The 23,307-nt window shown below is 52.8% G+C and overlaps 3 protein-coding genes across 11 annotated transcripts in view; 1 reads left to right on the plus strand and 2 right to left on the minus strand.

The window, feature by feature from the left end:
- The window catches only part of ANKLE2 (ankyrin repeat and LEM domain containing 2), a 39,956-nt gene extending 38,055 nt beyond the window's left edge, over positions 1 to 1,901 (minus strand). Inside the window, exon 1 of one of the 2 annotated variants that reach the window (XM_050747747.1) lies at positions 1,631 to 1,901. In XM_050747747.1, coding sequence (XP_050603704.1) covers positions 1,631 to 1,811 — 181 coding nt within the window. In that variant the 5' untranslated portion in view covers positions 1,812 to 1,901. Of the gene's footprint in view, positions 1 to 1,065; positions 1,089 to 1,630 lie in introns of those variants that run through there. The other variant, XM_050747749.1, reaches the window with a different exon arrangement.
- Positions 1,902 to 2,778: 877 nt separating this feature from the next.
- The window catches only part of ZNF84 (zinc finger protein 84), a 270,997-nt gene continuing 250,468 nt past the window's right edge, over positions 2,779 to 23,307 (plus strand). The window contains exon 1 of the mRNA XM_050747753.1: positions 2,779 to 2,782. The gene's annotated coding sequence lies outside the window, so the exon portion shown is untranslated. The remainder of the gene's footprint in view (positions 2,783 to 23,307) is intronic.
- GOLGA3 (golgin A3) overlaps positions 9,422 to 23,307 on the minus strand; it is a 65,101-nt gene continuing 51,215 nt past the window's right edge. For all 8 annotated transcript variants that reach the window (XM_050747730.1, XM_050747732.1, XM_050747726.1 and 5 more), the window contains 7 exons: positions 21,696 to 21,812; positions 18,650 to 18,789; positions 17,985 to 18,117; positions 17,247 to 17,369; positions 16,229 to 16,393; positions 14,911 to 15,074; positions 9,422 to 13,743 (listed from right to left, as the gene is read on the minus strand). In XM_050747730.1, the coding sequence (XP_050603687.1) occupies positions 13,554 to 13,743; positions 14,911 to 15,074; positions 16,229 to 16,393; positions 17,247 to 17,369; positions 17,985 to 18,117; positions 18,650 to 18,789; positions 21,696 to 21,812 (1,032 nt within the window). In that variant the 3' untranslated portion in view covers positions 9,422 to 13,553. The remainder of the gene's footprint in view (positions 13,744 to 14,910; positions 15,075 to 16,228; positions 16,394 to 17,246; positions 17,370 to 17,984; positions 18,118 to 18,649; positions 18,790 to 21,695; positions 21,813 to 23,307) is intronic.

Raw genomic sequence — 23,307 nt, forward strand, 5'->3', positions numbered from 1 at the left:
TAATCCCAGCTACTCGGGAGGCTGAGGCAGGAAAATCGCTTGAACCAGGGAGGCGGAGCTTCCAGTGAGCCGAGATCCTGCCACTGCACTCCAGCCTGGGCGACAGAGCAAGACTTCATTTCAAAAAAAAAAAAAAAAAAAAAAGAAAGTGGGTAGGGCCAGGACACAAACTCACACAATCCGACAGGAATCCCCACTCAATCATTAGAAAGCACCGCTTCTCAGTGACTAACAGTCTGACAATTTAGAGTAAAAACAAACTCAGTTTCTCCCACTAGACTCTCGCAACATGCTTCAGATGCCAGATATGTGGGGGTTTTCTCGCCACGAATCACGCAGGTCATCAGTTCTGCAGTGGACACAGGCTGGGTGTCGTCTGTGCAGTTCCATCCTAACTCAGTCATCTATTCTGACAGCATCTTCCTGGACATACCAGCAGACCCCACAGGTTAAGGGCTCAGCCCCACAAGACTGTCCCCCACTTCCAGTGCCCAGGTTGTTTGACCTGCGCTTCGGACCGACTGGGTGTAACCGGGTAACCTCCTCAGGTTGTGTTAATTTGCTAGAGCGGCTCCCGAACTCACAGACATGTTTTACTTACATTTACCAGCATAGGATAAAGATTACAAAGAATACAGGTGAAGAGATGCGTGAGGTAAAACCGGGGGGAAAGGCTTGGAAATTCAAGGCCTCTCTGGGCACCGCCTCCAGGAATCCCCACGTACTATCCGGAAGCTCCCTCAACCCAGCCCTTTTGGGTTTTTACAGAAACTTCATTTCACAGGCATTGGTGATCAGCTCAACCTTCAGCCCTCTCCCCTCCCCGGAGGTTGCGGGTGGGGCTGAAAGTCCCCAGAACCTCTAACTCAGCCTTGGTCTTTCCTGCGACCAGTCCCATCCAGAAGCTCCCCAAGGGCTGCCGGCCACCAGTCCACTCAGCCTACAAAAGACATCACATTGGAGGTCCCCGGGATTTCAGGCGTTGTATGCCATGAAAAGCGGATGGAGGTGAAACACACAGTTCACAGCATCAGTTACCTCAAACTTAAAATGACCAAAACCCACCTCCGCTCTCCACATCACCCAGACCCGACAGTCTACCCCAAAGCAATAAATGGACACCTTCTCCCGTTTCCTCCCGCCCCAAACCCCTAAGTCACATAGGCCTTTTCCGTCTCTGCCTCCTGTTCAATGACCAGTAACCGCAGGGGTTTCACATTCCAAACACATCCGGGACCCAGGGCTTCCTACCCGCGCCGCCCCCCTTGGGCCATCCCTCCCCAGGTCTCCATCGACCGCAGCAAGGTTCTCCGCTAACGCCTCGCCGGGCTCCCGCCGCCTTCCCCGAAGGCCGCTCCCGAGCCCAGAAAGCTCTCATCCCCGAACCCGGCGTGGCCCCTGCCGCCCCCGCCCCGGGAAGCCGCGTTCCCCGCAACTGCCCTTTCCGCGGCCGGAATGGCCTTTCTCGAGCGGCCCTGGGAGAAAAGAATGGCCTTTCTCCCGGCGGCCTCGCCCAACTGCTGCCGGCACCGGGAGCTCGAGGGGCGCGGCCCAGGACGGGGTCCCGGGGAGGGCGTCGGGGCGGGGAAGGGACCGGGATGCAGGGGCCCAGCGACCGCCTGGGCCTTACCTGGGGCGGGGGCGGCGGCCGCGGGCGGCGGAGGGCCTGGGGTCCCACTGCGGCCCAGACCCCCAGGCCACGGGCCCAGCCGCCGCACCAGCCACCGCACAGCGATCAGCAGCACCGAGGCGCCCAGCAGCTCCCAAGCCAGCGCCGCCCACTCGGCCGCCGCCAGCCGCGGCCACAGCATCGCCGCAGCCCGGGCCGCAGCCGCCTAGGAGCCCGCACCCTGCGCCGCGCCCGCTCCAGGACCCCGCGCCGGGCTGCCCGCGCCCTGCCTGACGGCGCCACGCTAGAGGCGGCGGGGGTGGCGCGGGGGACACGGGCGGCGGCCCCGCTCACGAAGGTCCGGCGAGGGCGCCGCGGTGGCCCCGGCCCTGCACCCCAAGCGGGCGGGGACGGGCGAGCGGACGGGCGGGCGCGGCAGGCGGGGCGCGGGCAGCCCGGCGCGGGGTCCTGGGAACTGCGCGGCGCGGAGAGGGTAATGTGTGGGCGGGGGCCGGGGCGGGGCTTGTTTACTGCCTCCCGGGCCCGGGCCTGGCCTCCGCGGGGCGCTGCGCCTCTTCGAGAACTAAGCGGGCTCCGCCGGGTTCGTGAGCTCCGGGCCCCAGGACCGTTTGCGGCCGCCGCCCCGTCCTGGAGCTGGAGTGAGGAGGCGCTTCTCACTTTCCTGCGAACCCGCAGAACGGGCGGCCGGCGCTGGGGAGGCCGCCGGAGCTTCCCGCTTCTTCACCAAGCGACCCTGACGCGCAGTCGAAAGCTTGGATTTTGCCGGGCGCGGCGGCTGCGTCCGGAGTCCCAGCGCCTTGGGAGGCGAGGCGGGAGGATCCCCTCGGCCCAGGAGTTCGAGACCAGCCTGGGCAAATATTTTGAAAGTCATGGTAAAAGCCTCAGTTACTTTTGCACCAACCTAATTGGGAGATCCTGTCCCGAAAAAGGGAGGAGGATTTTCCTGTATACAATTTAGATTTTTTTTTTTTTTTTTTTTGATGCGGAGTCTTGCTCTGTCGCCCAGGCTAGAGTGTAATGGCACGATCTCTGCTCACTGCAGCCTCCGTCTCCTGTGCTCAAGCGATTCTCCTGCCTTTCCTCCCAAGTAGCTGGGATTACAGGCGCCCGCCACCCCGCGGCTAATTTTTGCATGTTTAGTAGAGACGGGGGTTTCATCATGTTGGCCAGGCTGGTCTCGAACTCCTGACGTCAAGTGATTGGCCTCCCAAAGTGCTGGGATTACAGGCGTGAGCCACCGCACCCAGCCTACTTTAGATATTATGAAATGAAAATGAAAGACCTGAAAAATACAATTGATGTCCTTGGTTAAAAACATAATTGATCTGAGCGAGGTGGCTCAGGTCTGTAGTTCTAGCAACTCTGGAGGGTGAGGGGCGAGGGTAGTTTCAGTTCGGGAGTTCGAGGCTGCAGTGAGCGTGATCTCGCCTGTGAATAGCCACTGCATGCCAGCCTGACCGACATAGCAAGACCCCATCTCTTAAAAAATATCATTGGATGGTACTAATGGTTGGTTGGGCACTACAGAATAAAGGGTCAGTACATTTGAAGATGGGTGAAATGGAAATTTAAACCACGATGAGATGCTGCTTTAAATCCACCAGAATGGCTAAAATTTAAAAATTGGCAGTATCAAATTTTGCTGGCAAGAGCGAACACTGAGTTAACCACTTTGGAAAATAGTGAGGCAGTTTCTTACAAAGTTAAACGTATACCTCTGCTGTATTCTGAGTGTCTCTCCCCAGTGTTCGTATGTTGAAACCGTAACCCTCAAGGTAATGGTATTAGGATGTGGGGCCTGTGGGAGGTGATAGGTCAGGGGGCAGAGCCTTATATACTTTACTTAGAAGAGGCTCAAGAGGGCCGGGCGCGGTGACTCACGCCTGTAATCCCAGCACTTTGGGAGGCCAATCACTTGACTTTGGGAGGCCGAGGCAGGAGGATCACAAGGTCAAGAGATGGAGACCATCCTGGCCAACATGTGAAACTCCATCTCTACTGCTGGGCGTGGTGGCGGCGCCTGTAACCCCAGCTACTCAGGATGCTGAGGCAGCAGAATCGCTTGAACCAGGGAGGCAGAGGTTGCAGTGAGCCGAGATCACACCTCTGCACTCCAGCCTGGCAACAGAGCACGACTCGTCTCAAAAAAAAAAAAAGTATGGTGCTTCAAACTAGGAACACCCCAAAAGTATGTCAGTAGGTGGGTAGATAGATTGTGAAATTGTCATAGGCACATACTATCATTATCACATGGTTATATACTATTCAGGAACGACATGGCTGAGTCTCAAAAGTACACCACGAAAAAGAAACCAAACTCAAGAGTGCATACTATATAATTCCAATTATGTCTTTTTTTTTTTTTTTTTTTTTTTTTTTTTTTTTTTGAGATGGAGTCTCACTCTGTGTCCCAGGCTGGAGTGCAGTGGTGTGATCTCGGCTCACTGCAAACCTCACCGCCTGCCCGCACCCTGCCACCTACACCAGTAAAAGCAATTCTCCTGCCTCAGCCTCCTGAGTAGCTGGGATTATAGGTGCGCACCACCACGCCCAGCTAATTTTTGTATTTTTAGTAGAGACAGGGTTTTGCCATGTTGGCCAGGCTGGTCTCGAACTCCTGACCGCGGGTGATCTGCCCATCTCGGCCTCCCAAAGTGCTGGGATTACAGGCGTGAGCCTCCCCGCCCAGCTGCGATTTATGTCTTAACAGCAAAGCTTGTGGTGAGAGAACTCGGAACAGCAGCCGACTAACTGGGCTGGTTAAATGGAAAGGGCACAAGGAGCTTTCTCCTGTGAAGGAAATACTCTGTATCTCGTCTGGGTTGACAATAAAGGCACATATTTGTTAAAACTCATCAGAGTTTTGGCTACAAGGTTCATAAATGGGAAGAAAAACTCATCAAACTGTATGCTTAAAACATGCCTAAGTTTTAACAAAAAGAATAAGGAGTACCTTGTTAGAATGAAACCTGCCATTGTTGTTTTTGATTTCTAGGTACTGTGAGGACAGATCTCTGTGCTCAGCGCCTCCCAGTTTTGACCCTTTATGAACGTGTGCCATCGTGTGGTGACAAGAGCACAGGCTCTGGGCTGCCACCTGGGTGGTGTCCGGTCTGCTGCCTGCCTCTGGGTAACTGTGGGTGAATCATTTCCCTGTGCCTCAGGTTTCTCATTGGTAAAATGAGGACAATCATAGTATCTATCTGACTGGGCACAGTGGCTCACGCCTATCATCCCAGCACCTTGGGAGGCCAAGGCAGGAGGACTGCTTGAGCCCAGGAGGTGGAGACCAGCCTGGGCAATATGGCGATACACTGTACTAAAAATTTTTTTAAATTAGCTGGATGTGGTGGCACATGCCTTGAGGAGGGAGGATCACTTGAGCCTGGGAGGTCAAGGCTGCAGTGAGCCAAGATTGCGCCATTGCACTCCAGCCTGGGGGAGAGAGACCCTGTCTCAAAAATAAACAAACAGATACATACATACATACATAAAAAGGTAATTACATAAGTCCTTGCTACGGAGCCTCCATACACGAAGGACTTTAATAACGAGTTGTTATACACTTTTATAAACTATAAATTTAAGTTTGACGTATATGCATGCTTTATAGGAGTGGCCGAGTTCTCGCCCGTCACAGGGATCTTGTCATCTGAATCATAAACCCAGGCAGCTCTGGGAGAACTGAGAGCTCATTTGTTAAATGGTCAGCTGTAGTCAACTGTTGCCACCCAGCACGCACTCTCCAGCCTTAACAACAGAAGCTCCCAGTAGGCAGTGGAGACGCTCCCGTCTCCTAAACACATCCAGCGGCCATGTGACTAAGCAAAGGCAGCGGAGAGTGAATGGATGGTGACGGACGGGGCCACGCAGCCGGCCTTCTGCGAGCGCCTACAATGCACATCCCTGTCCTTTCTCTCCCTACTCACCTCAGAGGGGGACGGAAGGTGGGACTGGGAGAGCTGTTCTCAGGCTGGTGGACGCTGTGATCAGCGGAGACAGAAGGCACTTTTGTTCTGGGCACCGTGAAGCTGTCCTGGTCAGTCCTGTTTCCATGCTTGAGTGTCCGTGGTGCAGCAGCTCCACCATCCTTGACACCAGGACTTCTGTGGAATCCAGGTAAGCAGCTAGGGTCCTGGTAGGGCCATGCCCTCACCCCCATCTAATGCATCCACTCCCAGTTAAATGAGAACAGAATAATCACAGGAGAACATGGAGAATGACTCCACTGTTCTGAAGCCAACCCTGTATTAGCCACTATTTAACTTTAGGTAGAAATGAAAAAATTTGAGATGTAAACTCCTGCAGGTAGAAGTGGATTTCTCGTGAGTTAACAAAATGAAACTTACTAGAATCAACGGCCTTTTCTGAGAGCCATTCTGATTTTATTCCTAGTTGTAGTTTAACTTCTACTTCGTTTCTGATCCCAGATCACACAGGGGCCGTGTGAGCCCCAGGGACTCAGTGGAAGCTGCAGTCTCATAGCTCGAGGATTTACTCCCAACGGGCTGGGATAAGCCCTAGATGAGCAGGGAGTAGCTAATTTTTTCTTCCCCTTCTTTTTCAATATTAATTGGATTTCCTTAAAAGCCATGTCCATTAAGTCTGTTATCAATGGCTATTTGGCACTTGTGGAAACCCAGCCATATGTTACATACAGTAGGGTTTAGTCAGGAAAACAGTCCAGGCCAGGTGGTTCAGCAGAGAAAATGCAGGGGCAGGGACGGCAATTGCAGGACGCCAGAGGCCTTCAGGTGGAGATAACGGCCCGTAGTGGAAATGCAGACTCCAGAACCTGGTGGAACCGGGGCTGATGCCGGGGAATGAGGGTGGCAGGGGAGCTGCGACCGTGACCATCAGACGCCCAGCCACAGGGACTGCCTGATGCAGACAGGCGGCGGCAGTGGTGTGGGGGGGGGCGTCTGTTTTCTGGGTGAAGATGGGGCATTTTGAAAGCATTGGGAAGATAAACCTGGCGTGTCCATCCAGTCTCCAGAAATGCACATTTAACGCTCAGAAGGAAATCTTGCAACAGTTGAAGTGCTGTTGGGAGGCTCTGTGAGCAGAGATAAGGCTGTCCTGTGCGTTTCAGGACATTTAGATGTGACACTCAAAAATATTTCACTGTGGGCCGGGCGCGGTGGCTCACGCCTGTAATCCCAGCACTTTGGGAGGCAGAGGCAGGTGAATCACCTGAGGTCAGGGGTTCGAGACCAGTCTGACCAAAATAGTGAAACCCTATCTCTACCAAAATACAAAAATTAGCCGTGTGTGGTGGCGGGTGCCTGTAATCCCAGCTACCCGGGAGTCTGAGGCAGGAGAGTTGCTTGAACCCAGGAGGTAGAAGATGCAGTGAGCTGAGATCGAGACACTGCACTCCAGCCTGGGCAACAAGAGTGAAACTCCGTCTCAAAATATAAGTATTTCATGTGAAGGTGGAATCCAACCCCGACAATGTGTAGAAAAGCCCAAAAATCTACACAAATTCCTGAGCCGAGGGCTACGGAGATGAGCATCCTGGTAATGCCAAGGACACGCTGCCTTCGAGGCTAGAGGTTCCCACCTCATCAGTAACGGAGGCATCGCCAGCCCTCAGCTGCCTCGGGAGCCCCCGATTGGCCTTCACGCCTCCCAGAAGCTCCACCATTTCAGCCCTTAACTGGAGTCCAGACCTTAGAAATGTGGACACTGCGAAGGTCGCCAGCAGCAAGTGGTGGAGCCAGGGGGACGGCTGTAGGACGCCCCCACATACAGGCGAGCAGAGGGCGTTGCAAACATTGGCAGAGGCGGCCCAGCAGCAGTTTTAACATCTCGCCCTGTGTCCGGGAGAAAGGCCACTGCCCAAGTACACTTTTTTTTTTTTTGAGACGGAGTCTCCCTCTGTCACCCAGGCTGGAGGGCAGCGGCACGAACTTCAATCACTGCAACCTCCGCCTCCCAAGTTCAAGTGATTCTCCTGCCCCAGCCTCCTGAGTAGCTGGGGTTACAGGAACCCGCCACCATACCCGGCTAATTTTTGTATTTTTAGTAGAGATGGGGTTTCGCCATGTTGGTCTGGCTGGTTTCAAACTCCTGACCTTGAGTGATCCACCTGCCTCGGCCTCCCAAAGCGCTGGGATTACAGGCATGAGCCACCACGCCCGGCCTGCTTCCTAATACTACCTGAGGTCTCACATTTCCAAGTGATCTGGTGATTTTTAAATCCTGAGCCTCCCATCAGCGACAACCCAAATTCCTGACAATACCTGACGCCACTCTAAGCCAGGAAGAAGTGACCCATCCGTGTCTGCCAAAACCGCTCCTGACACCCACTGCTGAGCTCTGTAGCAGAATGCAGCGTGGAGCTTCGAGCTGCTGAGACGGATACAGCTGAAAATACACCTGTCAGCCAGTCAGTGCAGTGCCTGCAAACACGTAGCAACTCCATGGAGAAAAGGAAAACGTTCAGATATAAACATGTCCCCTTAAGGGTTATTATAAACAAAAAAAAGTTATATCCTTAATATTTCAGAAAGTTAAGGCCACAGAAGGTGGTCAGGGAATTTTTACTCCGATCTGTGTAGTAATTCCCTGGGTACAGAAGCGGGTAAAGCAGTCACAGGAAAAAGTGCATTAATCCCACGGGGCCAAGCCCGGCGACTACCACTTCCTGTCCCTTTTCTGTACTTTTTAAACCATGGTGGTGTCTACTGACGTCCAACTGAAAACTCTGTATCTGGTTAACTGATTTTTGTGTTTTTTTTTGAGCTAGAGTCGCACTCTGTCATCCAGGCTGGAGCGCAGTGGCACGATCTCGGCTCACTGCAACCTCTGCCCCCCGAGTTCAAGCAATTCTTCTGCCTCAGCCTCCTGAGTAGTGGGGATTACAGGCGCCCACCACCACGCCAGGCTAATTTTTGGGTTTAGTAGAGGTGAGGTTTCACCATGTTGGCAGGGCTGGTCTTAAACTACTGACCTTAGGTGACCCACCCCCGCTCAGCCTCCCAAAGTGCTGGCATTACGGGCGGGAGCAACCACACCCAGTTTACACCTGGTTAACTTTTTTTTTTTTTGAGACAGAGTCTTGCTCTGTCGCCCAGGCTGGGGTGCTGTGGCCGGATCTCAGCTCACTGCAAGCTCCGCCTCCCGGGTTTAGACCATTCTCCTGCCTCAGCCTCCCGAGTAGCTGGGACTACAGGCGCCCGCCACCTCGCCCGGCTAGTTTTTTGTATTTTTTAGTAGAGACGGGGTTTCACCGTATTAACCAGGATGGTCTCGATCTCCTGACCTCGTGATCCGCCCGTCTCGGCCTCCCAAAGTGCTGGGATTACAGGCTTGAGCCACCGCGCCCGGCCTACACCTGGTTAACTCTTAATGATCAAAATCAAAGTACGGATGGAAAAGACAGAATCTGGGAAGTCACATTGCTGAGGTCTGAGAGTCATGACCCCACCGTCACCGCGGAGGCCCAGCAGAGGGCAGCACCTGCATGATGAGGCCCAGCTGAGGAGGCGCCGCACAGAGCGGCCACCATCCTTCCCCTGGTCCACCGGGAAGCTCGCTCCCCCTCCTGTATTCCTGGCAAATGGCAACGGGCGAAGTGTGGGCCAAGCGCGGAGGAGGCGGTGCCATGCGTCTGCTGTTGTCACAAGCCACAGAAGTTGGCTTCACTCCTGCCTGAAACCGGCAGGGCACTAGAATTCTCTTTTAAAGCATGTGTTGAACAGAGTGTGTAATAACATAAGATTAAAAAGTTACTCTCCAAACAACAAAATATAAATATTAAAATGAAGCTTCCAATGAATATGAAAATCTTTACCAAAAAATAGTTTATTGCACAAAATTTAAGGAATTCCCAAGCACACTTACATTTGTAAAAAAATCAACGTGCTTTTTAAAGTTACACTTTGTCAGACAAGGTGACCCCTTTCCCCAGAACAGCCACAACTTGAGTGCTCTCTTTTGTGAGGAAATTTTTAATAAAAATGAGTAACTCAAAAGCACTGAATTTTCCAGACCCTCTAACACATTTCCCTCAGGATCCTGTGAGAGCCTGAGATCACTGTATGATGAAATTTGCCTGGACCTTCCAGTCAGTGAGCTGAGAACGCCTCACACCACAGCATCACTCAAGTCCTCACGTCAGAGGGCTCCTCGAAGGGAGGCTCCAGGACGGTTCTCTCTCAGATTTGCTGGTCCCCTCCCCTCTGAGAATCTTCACATACAACATTCTGTTTTTGTTTTTAAAGACCTCAGGGAACTAGAACTCTTACGTTGTGGGAACCCTACACCAAGGAGAGCTGAGGGCAAACTCCCTAGCACAGCACAGTGCGGCACGGACTGCGTTCTGGGGGGCAGGGCCCTGATGGACCCACCTGAGGAGAGTCCGTTTCACATCCTATCAAAATCACTGCCTGATCCATAGTGCAGAGGTTGGGAACAGGGGTGTGAGTCCGTAAGACCCGTAGCATCCATCTCACACACACCATGGAAAATCACATGAAAACCAAGTTACGTTGTTTTGGGAGCGTCAGAAAAACAACCAGTGACGTCGTGAAGTGCCCAAGCCTGTTGTGACACACAGCGTGGGGACAAACACGCCGCATAATGCTCTGGGGACCCTGTTTTCTAAGCAATACTCCCGACTTCACTGCCTTTTCCATGAGGATATTCCATCATTCCCACTGCTGCCCACAAGAAGAAAATAATTCAAACTTTACGCACTGAAGTAACTCTGGGAGGTAGAAGTGCCGGGAGAGTCCCTTGGAGATAAGAAAAAAACCTCGACAATAAAGAAAAAGCTGGCAATTTAAAACTTCAACTTCAGTCGGGGGTGGTGGTTCACGCCTTTAAACCTAGCACTTTGGGAGGCTGAGGTGGGCAGATCACCTGAGGTCAGGAGTTCGAGACCAGCTTGGCCAAAATGGTGAAACTCCACCCCCATAAAAATACAAAAATTAGCCCGGTGTGGTGGCGGGCACTGTAGTCCCAGCTACTCGGGAGAATGAGGCAGGAGAATGGCTTGAACCCGGAAGGCGGAGCTTGCAGTGAGCCAAGGTCACGCCACTGCACTCCAGCCTGGGCGACAGAGTGAGACTCTGTCTCAAAAAACAAACAAACAAAAAACCCAACTTCCTCTTTTAGGCATCGTCTTAAGAAAGGAAGCCTGAAGGCAGTGTCCGTGTGAACACAAGAGGTCTCAGATCCAGAAGCACAAGCCGTGCATGAAAACACCGGAAGACTCACCGTGGAGAGCGAGGGCAGCCAGGCCCTGCCAAACCAGAGGGGGCCCTGGCACCGGCGGCCACAGAGCACCGGGGAGGTATCACGCCCAAGGGCACACGCAGGAAAAGCGGGGTGAGAAACGCAGAGCTACCTTCCCTTGAGTATTTTCACAATTAGTTTGTCCTAAGAGAAAAAAAAATACACGGTGAACATCGCTCACTCGAGGACTTTCCATGAGAAGTCGCTCCCCATCGAATGTGTGTGATTTCTTGATTTTAATTTTTAAAAATTTTCTTATTTTTTTGAGACGGGAGTCTCGCTCTGTTGCCCAGGCTGGAGTGCAATGGCGCGATCTCGGCTCACTGCAAGCTCCACCTCCCAGGTTCAAGCGATTCTCCTGCCTCAGCCTCCTGAGTAGCTGGGATTATAGGCGCGCACCACCACACCCAGCTAAGTTTTATATTTTTAGTAAAGACAGGGTTTTGCCATGTTGGCCAGAGTGGTCTGGAACTCTTGACCTCAGGTGATCCACCCGCCTCAGCCTCCCAAAGTACTGGGATTACAGGCATGAGTCACCACGCCCGGCCCGATTTCTTGATTTTAATATTAAAACAAAGGGGTAGTGCAGCCCAAATAAATAAGAATGTAAATTACTGTATTTTTCTTTTCTAAGGGTACAGGAACAATTTAGTAAATAACATCTTCAACTTAACATAAAAAGGATATATTTATAATGAAATTTTCAAGTATTATTTCAAAATTAACCCTGTACAAATGATATATATATTTTGGAAGTTCTAATACTTGCTAGAGAATATTTTTTAAATACCAAACATCTTTGTGGTTAATGCTACCTTAACCTTACCAATTAACCTTCTAAAAGTATATTACAACAGAACACAAGTAGCATAAACATACCATACTGTTTTCTCCACAAAACAGACACAAGATACGGACATGAGCACATCTGGCCTGGCCAGTGACACTCAGAACCTCGTTTCAGACCCATATCTCTGCAAAGGAGGCCACAAGGACCCATTCTCTCTCTCTCCTCATACAATAAATATTATTTTAGATTTTCTTAACAAACTAGGGGACAACTTACAGACCCCAACTCTCGCAGTGTCTGCAATGTTTCAGGAGTTGGGGTGGGAAACGGAAGATCTCACACACGTAGTGCTGATTTTAAATAAGGCATCTGTCTGAGACACCTGGGGAGAGCACAGCCACCTCCCTCACGGTGCTGGCCTGTCTCTCCCGGAAATCGCCTCTGCTCTCCACATGATGCTGGTGTAAGCACAAAGGACCCAGGACTTCTCTTGGTGACTGCACGAGTACAGGCGCTCCCTCAGACACTGGTAAAGATTTTCACTTGGGCATAGAAGTGTGAGGCTTGTTACCACCTGCTATCTACACCTGGCTGTGGCTCCAGGAGAAATGGCAGGAGTCGCTGCAGGGAGCCCCTGGCCTGCTCTCCTCCTCCTCCTCCACCTTCCTTCCTCTCCCTCTGGCCTCTCCCTGTGCCCCACAAAGGTCAGATCAGATACAGGGCCTCAGTGTCCTTGTGCCTCCTGATGGCCTTCAGGCCTGACCAAGGGTCCAAGCTGCCGCTTCCCGGTGGCCAGCCATGGTGGAATCACACAGGACCAGTGGCCCGAGAGGAAGAGACCGGCAGGAAGGAAAGACCCTTAGCAACAAAGTAAAACCAGAACAGAGGACCTTTCTGTGTAAGAATATTTGGCTTTAGAAGGTAAATAAAATAATTATATTTCTTAGAACAGAATTTTCTGACATCCCTAAATCCTACAGGTAAATTATTCCCAACAAATTTTCAAAAGGCAATCAATAATAAGACAAATAGGTTCTTCTTAAATAATATGAGCATACGCTTGTTAAAGATTGGGTTACAGGCTGAGTGCGGTGGCTCATGCTTGTAATTCCAGCACTTTGGGAGGCTGAGGCGGGCGGCTCACTTGAGGTCAGGAGTTTGTAACCAGCCTGACCAACACGGTGAAACCCCATCTCTACTAAAAATACAAACATTAGCCTGGCATAGTGGCGAGCGTCTGTAATCCCAGCTACTCGAGAAGCTGAGGCAGGAGAATGGCGTGAACCCAGGAGGCGGAGCTTGCAGTGAGCCGAGATGGTGCCACTGCACTCCAGCCTGGGCGACAGAGGGAGACTCCATCTCCAAAAAAAAAAAAAAAAGATTGGGTTATGATCTTCATTGTCTACGTACACATCCTATGGTGGGATGGCTATCCAAAAAAACAAGCAAAAAGGTGCAAATAAAATTTCATTTCTGCAGAAAAGTAAAGCTCTTACTGAACAGAACAGGGAACTGAGACTGCAGCCGGCCTGGCTGGGTGCTGGTGCCGCACACCCCGTCATGCAGCCTCTCCCCGTCACCTGCAGAGAGCAGCGTCAGTGACCGCTCGGAAGACATGTCCTACAAGTAACCCTTCAGACACGTTCGAAGCTCCTTGCCGAGAGCCTATTAGGCTTTTAAGATTTGGTCATTCCATGGGAAAAGCTAATTGTAATCTTCGAATGTTTTTCTAATCCTTGGCTCTCATTCTGTTATATATTTTACTCCTTGTTAAAGGCAAAACAAAATTTAAATTTCATGTCTTAGAAAAACATCAGCCACACAATCGAATAAATAACATTGATAAGAGAGCATTCCGGACAGCGGTACACGGAGGCGAGTCCGCAGCAGTCACTGTCCCGGCCCTTCTTTGGAAGCCCTGCTCTGACTGTGTCTCTGGGCGTTGCCACGCGGGTTGGCATGACCCCCAGGGGGCGCGGGGCTGGCAGTGGCTGGTTCCACCGGAGTCCAGGAGGACAGAGACTCGTGCACCGTGAGGGTGTGCTCCTCCATCTGGCGCTGCAGGCTGTCCATCTCCTGCCTGGGACAGAAGAAGGAAGGCGGCCCAGATCACACACGTGCCAGGCAGAACGTGCCACCCGTGGGCAGCCTCGCTCGCTAGCACCTGAGTGGAGCTGGGCAGCTTCGGGGACCCGCAAACCAACCGAGACCACAGAAGCTCAGCTATTCTCGGCACCGTTCTCTACACTGTGCAGAGGACAGTCGAGGGCGTACGCAAGAGGACACAGGCTCAAGGACCAGTCCTGACCAGGCGGCAGGGTGGAAGCTGTCACTGAGGCCTGGCACACACGACTTCCATTCCGTAACCTTCCCTCGGGGTGCCGCCTGGCCCCACCCTACACATTTCACTGAGCCTCAGGCTGCCAGGTACACTGCGTGTGGCCTTCCAGCTTCTCAGGGCCTATCACGGTAGTTTAACTCCAGGCAGTTTCCGCCTATGAGTTCAGAGGCTGTGTGTGAGTTCCCCAACCTTTATATAAACCTCAGAGGCTGTGTGTGTGAGTCCCCCACTTATATAAACCTCAGAGGCTGTGTGAGTCCCCCACCTTATATAAACCTCAGAGGTTGTGTATGTGAGTCCCCCCCTTATATAAACCTCAGAGGCTGTGTGTGAGTCCCCCCCTTATATAAACCTCAGAGGTTGTGTGTGAGTCCCCCCCTTATATAAACCTCAGAGGCTGTGTGTGTGAGTCCCCCCCTTATATAAACCTCAGAGGCTGTGTGAGTCCCCCCCTTATATAAACCTCAGAGGCTGTGAGTCCCCCCCTTACATAAACCTCAGAGGCTGTGTGAGTCCCCCCCTTATGTAAACCTCAGAGGCTGTGCATGAGTCCCCCCCTTATATAAACCTCAGAGGCTGTGTGTGTGAGTCCCCCCCTTATATAAACCTCAGAGGCTGTGTGTGAGTCCCCCCCTTATATAAAACTCTGAGGTTGTGTGTGAGTCCCCCCCCCTTATATAAAACTCAGAGATTGTGTGACTCCCCCCCCGTTATATAAACCTCAGAGGCTGTGAGTCCCCCCCTTATATAAACCTCAGAGGCTGTGTGCACGAGTCCCCCCACCTTTATATAAACCTCAAACTCTGCTGGGCACTCATTGAGTGCTGGCACCAGGAGTGTCCTCTCAGCTAAAGAGGGCATTAATCTTTAAGACTAGCTGAAGTGCAACACAGAATATGGTCGTACTTGAGCTGCTGGAGGCAGCTGTTCAGGTTCTTGAGGGGCTCCTTGCTCACGGCAGGTGGTGGCTTCAGCAGCTCCTCCAGCAGCGAGGCGGGAACCGGGCAGTCGGGGATCTTGATGGGCGTGGCGGGGTTGGAAGAGCTGGCCTCGCCTTTTGGCTCCTTTCTCTGTTTTGAAAAGCACATGATCGGCTTTCCCACCGTCCCCTCCCTCGGGTCAGTCTCACTAGCACAGCATGTGGCAGATGGGCCTCCCCAGCGGGTGACATGGGGCCTCTGGGAAGGGGACCATCCCGGCTGCCGTGACAGCACAGCGGTCCCAGAGCTCCAGAATAGCTGGCTGAGGAAACACCTTTATTCCTAAGGCACAAAACCACAGCAAGCCACAGAGACAACCTAAGTCCTGGGTCTGCAGCGGGGCAGGGCCGAGCCACAGACTTACAGCTCTCCCAGAGGCTTTTCCCATCAGAGACTCAAGGCCTTGACGTGGAATTTCCCTAAGAAATTAAGTACGTTTTCCAACTTAGGCTCCCTTTTCTAGGACTTCAGACTTTTTCCACAGATAGGCAGACGACGCAAAACGGCCTCTGAATCCCAGCGCTGCCCTCCCACCTGCCTCCTGGAAAGCATGGCCGTGGACTGAGCACAGAAAACCGCCGGGCGCCTGGGCACAGCTCCCGGGCCCCAGCCCTACGCACACAGCAGGGACTGCCAAGTCACAGACCAGCTGCTCATCTGCTTTACAAAGCACATTGTAACAAAGTGGTATTTTTTTTTTTTTTTGAGATGGAGTCTCGCTCTGTCGCCCAGGCTGGAGTGCAGTGGCCGGATCTCAGCTCACTGCAAGCTCCACCTCCCGGGTTCACGCCATTCTCCTGCCTCAGCCTCCCGAGTAACTGGGACTACAGGCACCTGCCACCTCGCCCGGCTAGTTTTTTGTATTTTTTTTCAGTAGAGATGGGGTTTCACCGGGTTAGCCAGGATGGTCTCGATCTCCTGACCTTGTGATCCGCCCGTCTCGGCCTCCCAAAGTGCTGGGATTACAGGCTTGAGCCACCACACCCGGCCAACAAAGTGGTATTTGAATTCAGAAATGAGGCAAACGCTGCTGGATGAATGAAACCAGAATGAAATGATTTCATCTGTCACCTGAGCAGGACATCTCATTATCACTGACTTTATACAGCCGCTGCTCAGCGTGGGCTAAACTACATAAATGGACATCCGTTTATGTCTGAATGACTAACATGCCTGCCAGCCTCCTGTCCAAGAGCATCTACAGCACAGCCTGGCCACCCCGGGAGGGACGCGGGCCTGAGTACCGTCTTGGCCGCACCGCGGCGCAGGTCCAGCTTGAGCTGCTGGTTCTGCTGGAGCAGGGTCTTCATGTTGTTCTTCAGCTCCGACACTTTTGCCTGGAGCATGAATTTATCCTTCTGGGTCATGGACAGATCTTCCTGGGCCATCTCCAACTCAGACTTGACATTCTGTGGAAAATGAAGTCAGATTTTTTAAGTTAACAGATCTTAAACATCCTGCCAAGATCCGAGTTTGTATTTTCATAGGTTAAGCACATGTGTGTCCTCCTCGGCGCCGTCTCGATGGTCCCAGTCCAGGTCCAAAACGCTCAGGACCGGAAGTGTGTCAACTTTTGGAATTTTGAATATTTGCATCACACCTGCCAGCTGAGTATCCGTAATCCAGACATTTGAAATGTTCCAATGAGCATCTCCTTTGTCATGCTGACGCTCGCAAAGTTTCGAATTGTGGGTTTTTGTTTGGTTTTGTGTTTTTGAGACAGAGTCTGTCTCTGTCATTCAGGCTGGAGTGCAGAGGCCCAACCACAGCTCACTGCCCAAAGCGCTGGGCCTACGGGCATGAGCCCCTGTGCCTGGCCAGATTTTGGGTTTTGGGCTGATGGATGCTCCTCTGCCTGTATCTATAAATAAATTCTCACTGTGACTCAAGCCCCTCATTTACGAGGGGGACTCGGCAATTATACTCCTTTCCCGAGCAGTCAAGACCGAACCCTGAGCTCTTTGTCGAGAAGTTTATTGCAGATTGTAAAATTTTTCCCATGCACCCTCCCATTTGCTGGACTCCATGAAATCACGTTCTTGGTCCATGTCACACAGCGCAGCCAAGGGATCGGAGCCGGCCCAGGCTTCAGCCCTGCCTCCGTCCTGCTGTGTGACGTGGACCAGGTGACTTTGCGAGCGCCGCACTGGACGAGGGTGCCGGCTCCCCGGGAGCCTGGCCACAGGCCGCACGGCACGGGAACCAGGGGCCGCCCCAGGACGTGCTGCTCCTGCCTGTGCCCAGCGCCTCACACACAGATACCTGCAGCAGCTGCTGTAGCCCTTCCAGCTCCTTTCTGCCCTGCTGCTCCGTCAAGTCCAGCTGCTGCTTCAAGGACTGGATTTCTCTTTCTTTCTGATCCACCTCCCATTTGAGATTTTCCATCTAAAGAGGGGCAAGTCACATGGCCAACAATATTGAAGCGGCTTTACCGCCCAGGAAAACAGCTCTAGCTATGTGTCCGTTCATTTGATTGATTTTCTTTTTTTGAGACGAAGTCTCGTCCTGTCGCCCATGGAAAACAGCTCTAGCTGTGTGTCGGTTCATTTGATTTTTTTTTTTTTTTTTGAGACAGAGTCTCGCTCTATTGCCCAGGCTGGAGTGCAGTGGCGTGATCTCGGCTCACTGCAACCTCCGCCTCCTGGGTTCACCCCATTCTCCTGCCTTAGCCTCCCGAGTAGCTGGGACTACAGGCGCCCGCCACCATGCCCGGCTAATTTTTTGTGTTTTTAGTAGGGACGGGGTTTCACTGTGTTAGCCAGGATGGTTTCGATCTCCTGACCTCATGATCTGCCTGCCTCGGCCTCCCAAAGTGCTGGGATTACAGGCATGAGCCACCGCGCCCGGCCTGGTTTATCTTTTAATACCATATTCAGAAAACCATCACTATTCCTCCCCACGTAGGACGGCGTGAAGTCACCCAGGACACCTGTGAGTCCAGCCCCGCAAGTCCAGCCCCGCAAGTCCAGCCCCACAAGTCCAGCCCCCGCGAACCATCACCTCTTGGTTTCCCACAGGCTGTTTGCTGAGCTGCTCGTCCAGCTGCTTCTGCAGGAGCTGGAGCTGCACCCGGGCCTCGGCCAGCTCTGCTTGGAACTGTGCTATCTCCTGGGAATGTTTCCCCTCCCGAATCCTAGCGTAAAAAAACAAGAAAGCAGAGAACTGCCGCGCTCCTCCAGCATGCCCTGCCCTCCTGCTGGGAAATGCTGCCTGGGGAAGGCATCCATCCCAGCAGGTGCTGCAAGCTGCAGCCATGCTTGGTGCCTCAATGTGCACTCGGGCAGTCCTCACAAAGTGTCTGAGACTCACCCTTCGCCAGCTCCCCTCACGGATCCCAGAGACCACAGCGCCTGGGGCCCACAGAGCCACAGCGTCAGCCCCACGCCGGGCCGCCCCTTCCCGCCTCGGACCTGAGGCTAAGTACTCGTGCTGGGCGCTCTCTCTCGGGGGAGGACACGGGGCAGTGAGCAAGGCTCAGGCTTCTAGAGACAGACGCTGGGTGCCCCCTACATCTATGATTCACACTCAAGTACTCGGCATTTTGCAAAATATAGATGACCCTCGCTGTGCTGAAGGTGATGAATTAGACCCCGCCCGTTGCCAGGACAGCCGTGTGTGAGGCCGGGCATGGCCCAGGCCCCGCTGTGCAGGGCCCAGGCACTCACTGAAGGTCGTCGGCCTCAGCCTGCAGCTTCTGCACCAGGTGTTCCTTGGCCTGCAGCTCCTTCTTCACCTCACTCAGCTCCAAGGAGGCCGCCTTGACGTGGCGGCGGTTGTGCCCGGCTTCCACCTTGGCAGCGGCCACCTAGGAGGAAGGAAATCACATTGTCCATACCCTGCATGGCACCTGCAGCTTTACGACACGCCGGACGCGGTGGGTGAATCCACTCCCGGCCCCGTGCACGTCTTGGCTGTGGCGTGTGCTTCTCCACAGGCCTGTTGAGGTCCTTGTAAAGATGAAACCACCTGACCCGGAGCGCGGCACACTCATGTGGCTGCTGCTGTCTGTTCAGTGAACACGAACATTCATTCGAGAACATTCATTCACAAACATTCATTCAAGAGTTTTTGGTCTAAACGGTTTTTATGGTCTTCTTCCAGTTTATTCACAGCCTGGACAACATAGCAAGACCATGTCTCCACAAAATATAAAAAACTCAGCAGGGCATAGTGGTCCCAGGTATTCAGGAGGCTGAGGTGGAAGGATCACTTGAGCTCAGGAGTTCTAGGCTGCAGGGAGCGTGATCGCGCCACTACACTCCAGCCGGGGTGACACAGTGAGGTCTGGTCTCAAAAATAAAGTAAATAGGCCAGGCGCGGTGGCTCACGCCTGTAATCCCAGCACTTTGGGAGGCTGAGACGGACAGATCACGAGGTCAGGAGATAGAGACCATCCTGGCTAACACGGTGAAACCCTGTCTCTACTAAAAATACAAAAAATTAGCCGGGCGAGGTGGCGGGCGCCTGTAGTCCCAGCTACTCGGGAGGCTGAGGCAGGAGAATGGCGTGAACCCGGGAGTGAACCCGGGAGGCAGAACTTGCAGTGAGCCGAGATCGCGCCACTGCACTCCAGCCTGGGCGACAGAGCGAGATTCCGTCTCAAAAAATAAATAAATTTAAAAATAAATAAATAGGCCGGGCGCGGTGGCTCAAGCCTGTAATCCCAGCACTTTGGGAGGCCGAGACGGGCGGATCACGAGGTCAGGAGATCGAGACCATCCTGGCTAACACGGTGAAACCCCGTCTCTACTAAAAAATACAAAAAACTAGCCGGGCGAGGTGGCGGGCGCCTGTGGTCCCAGCTACTCGGGAGGCTGAGGCAGGAGAATGGTCTAAACCCGGGAGGCGGAGCTTGCAGTGAGCTGAGATCCGGCCACTGCACCCCAGCCTGGGCGACAGAGCAGGACTCTGTCTCAAAAAAAAAAAAAAAAAATAAATAAATAAATAAATAAATAAATAAATAAATAAAAATAATAAAATAAATAAATACATTTAAAAAAGAAAGAATAAAATTAATTGCAAGGCCAAGGCGGGCAGGTCATGAGGTCAGGAGATCAAGACCATCCTGGCTAACAGAGTGAAACCCCTCTCTACTAAAATACAAAAAAATTAGGCGGGCGTGGTGGTGGGCGCCTGTAGTCCCAGCTACGCGGGAGGCTGAGGCAGGAGAATCACTTGAACCCAGGAGGCAGAGGTTGCAGTGAGCCAAGATCACGCCACTGCACTCCAGCCTGGCAACAGATTGAGACTCTGTCTTTAAAAAAAAAAAAAAAAAAAACACTGAAAAAAATTAAGTGAAACCTAAGCACACAGCGAAAGCTGGAGAGCTGGGGCACTGTGTGAGCCCAGCCTGAACCACAGCCCAGCAGCAGGCCCCAGGCAAGGGTTAAACGGCTGGGTGGATGAGGCCTGTGAGGCCAAAAGAAAGCTGTTAACTACTCCTATTAAAATACTCCTGCCACATTTTTTTTTTTGAGACAGAGTTTCACTCTTGTTGCCCAGGCTGGAGTGCAATGGCGTGATCTCGGCTCACTGCAACCTCCACCTCCTGGGTTCAAGCGATTCTCCTGCCTCAGCCTCCCAAGTAGCTGGGATTACAGGCATGTGCCACCATGCCTGGCTAATTTTGTATTTATAGTAGAGACAGAGTTTCTCTATGTTGGTCAGCCTGGTCTCGAACTCCCGAACTCAGGTGATCCACCCGCCTCAGCCTCCCAGAGTGCTGGGATTACAGGCGTGAGTCACCGTGCCCAGCCACCTGCCACATGTTAAAATTAATTCTATTTATAAGAAAACTTTATTGTTTTACCCCTTTAAAAAAAAAATCAAGAAGCTTTTTATTTTTATCTCAATTACATTATCATAGAAAAGTTCTTAAAGACTGTGGCAAAGCCAGGTCATAGGCATGAAAGAAGCTTTACTGTTAGGCCAAAAAGTTTGAATTGTGAAGCAATTATAACTTGTAATTTTTTACAAGTTCAATTCAAACAGGATTTAAAGGAAAAGTGATGTGTTCTTTCCTGCCTTTCTCTAGAGAAAACCAGTTATTTCTTGTGTTCCTCCTAGAAATTTTCTACAAATACATGAGCATCGAATGCACGCACACACACCATGTCCCAGGCACACACGTGCACGCACACCCCCCACGTGCACACACAGGGCAAGCGTGCTGAGTAGCTGCTCTGTGCCAGGCATGGCAGAGGTAGCCAGCAAGCAGCGTTCTAACGGAGGAGCAGGGCCCAGACAGGGCACCTGGGGGTCAGGATGGGCCTCTGCTGGCAACTTGACCAATGTGTCAGTGAACACAGGTGAAGCAGGGCAGGGGCCAGTCACGAAAAGACAGCTCTCTACACAGAGAAGGGTCCACAGAACCACCCCTTGTCTGCCGAACACAAATGGGATCCTATGCTATTCTCAAGTTTGCTTTTTCAATGCAACAAGACACACAGGACACCGTTCCTAGCACAATATAAATATACATGCACGCTGAGCTCATTGGCCCCAGGTCCTCACGGCTGCACTGCCATTTAATCTAACACCACCTTCTAAGGACCAGACCAGGTGCTCTGCAGCCTCCATCACCGACAACTGCAACGCACCTTTGCTCTCTGAAACTGCTGGAAGGAGGCTGGTGTGTGAAGGACTCTGCATAGATTTCTAGGCACTGGAGCGTCCCCTGGAACGCCCTGTGAGCCAGAAAGTGGCACGCACCTGCTCCTTAAGGCTGTTCACCTTCTCCTTCTCCTTCTCTAGTGAGGCCTGCAGGGCCTGGACAAGCTGCTTCATCTGGCGATCCTCCTCTTCTTTGCGCTGCAAAACCGCCTGCACCTAGATCAGATTGCAGGACAGATAAGGACGTCAAATGGCAAACACACAAGGCTGCACACGTCACATCACAGGCGCAGGCACACGTCACATCACAGGCGCAGGCACACGTCACATCACAGGCGCAGGCACACGTCACATCACAGGCGGAGGCACACGTCACATCACAGGCGGAGGCACACGTCACATCACAGGCGCAGGCACACGTCACATCACAGGCGCAGGCACACGTGACATCACAGGCGCAGGCACACGTCACATCACAGGCGCAGGCACACGTCACATCACAGGCGCAGGCACACGTCACATCACAGGCGCAGGCACACGCAGGGAGGCAGAGGAAACTCCACCTCTGAAGAATCTGTGACAAAAACAGAATCCTAGGTTGCGGGGGCACAACCACAGGGCCGCACTCAAGAACGTGGCACGCCTGTGGGCCCCATGGCTCCAGAGGCTGGGGCAGGAGGATTGCTGAAGTCCAGTAGGTCGAGGCTGCAGTGAGCTGTGATGGTGCTACTGCACTCCCCTCCACTCTGGGCAAAAAAAAAAAAAAAAAGAATGGGCCAGGCACGGTGGCTCACGCCTCTAATCCCAGCACTTTGGGAGGCTGAGGCAGGCGGATCACCAGGTCAGGAAATCAAGACCATCCTGGCTAACACGGTGAAACCTCGTCTCTACTAAAAATATAAAAGATTAGCTGGGTGTGGCGGCGCCTGTAGTCCCAGCTATACCGGAGGCTGAGGCAGGGCAATCGCTTCAACTCGGGAGGCGGGAAGCCGAGATCCTGCCACTGCCCTCCAGCCTGAGAGACAGAGTGAGCCTCTGTATTACGAACAACAACGAAAAAAAAAGGAATGTGGTGGCTGGGAACCCAAAAATTACATATAAATCAGGGGTTGCGGCCAGGTACAAACAGAGCGGAAGTGGTGGGAGCTAGGGTAAAATATGGAACTAAGACGGGAGAGTCAACACCAGCAGCCTGATGTGGCCCCCAGGATTTCCCTGAAATGCCCCGCCTGGTCCTCAATCCAGAGAGGCTGTGGAGCCTGAGCAGCTGAGTGAGACCCAGGTCAGTGTTCGAGTCCCAGTTCTGAACTGCGTGAACCTCTCGTTAAGTGCCCCCTACATACAATGTCACCACCTGGGACTGGAACTCAGCCACACCCACATGGGAGGTCTGCCCCTCAACTGAGCAGGCCTGCCCGTGAACTAAACAGGCCTGCCTCTCAATTAAACACATCTGCCCCTCAACTAAACACGTCTGCCCCTCAACTAAACAGGTGAACTGAGCACACACAGGGGCTCCAGCCTCACCTCGGAGAGCCCAGCCCTGCACCAGCAGCCGGGGACCCAGGCCTGTGGGTCACCCGACCCCTGAGCCTGTTCTCTCGGCTGCAGGCCGGGTGGGCTAGGAGTCAGCACAGGTGACTGAATCTGGGTGAGAGTCTCGGAGTGCACGCAGCCTCAGCAACTCTCACGCCGCTGCTGGCCTGAGTTT

This window comes from Macaca thibetana, chromosome 11, assembly GCF_024542745.1.
Source record: "Macaca thibetana thibetana isolate TM-01 chromosome 11, ASM2454274v1, whole genome shotgun sequence".
Lineage (NCBI taxonomy): Eukaryota > Metazoa > Chordata > Mammalia > Primates > Cercopithecidae > Macaca > Macaca thibetana.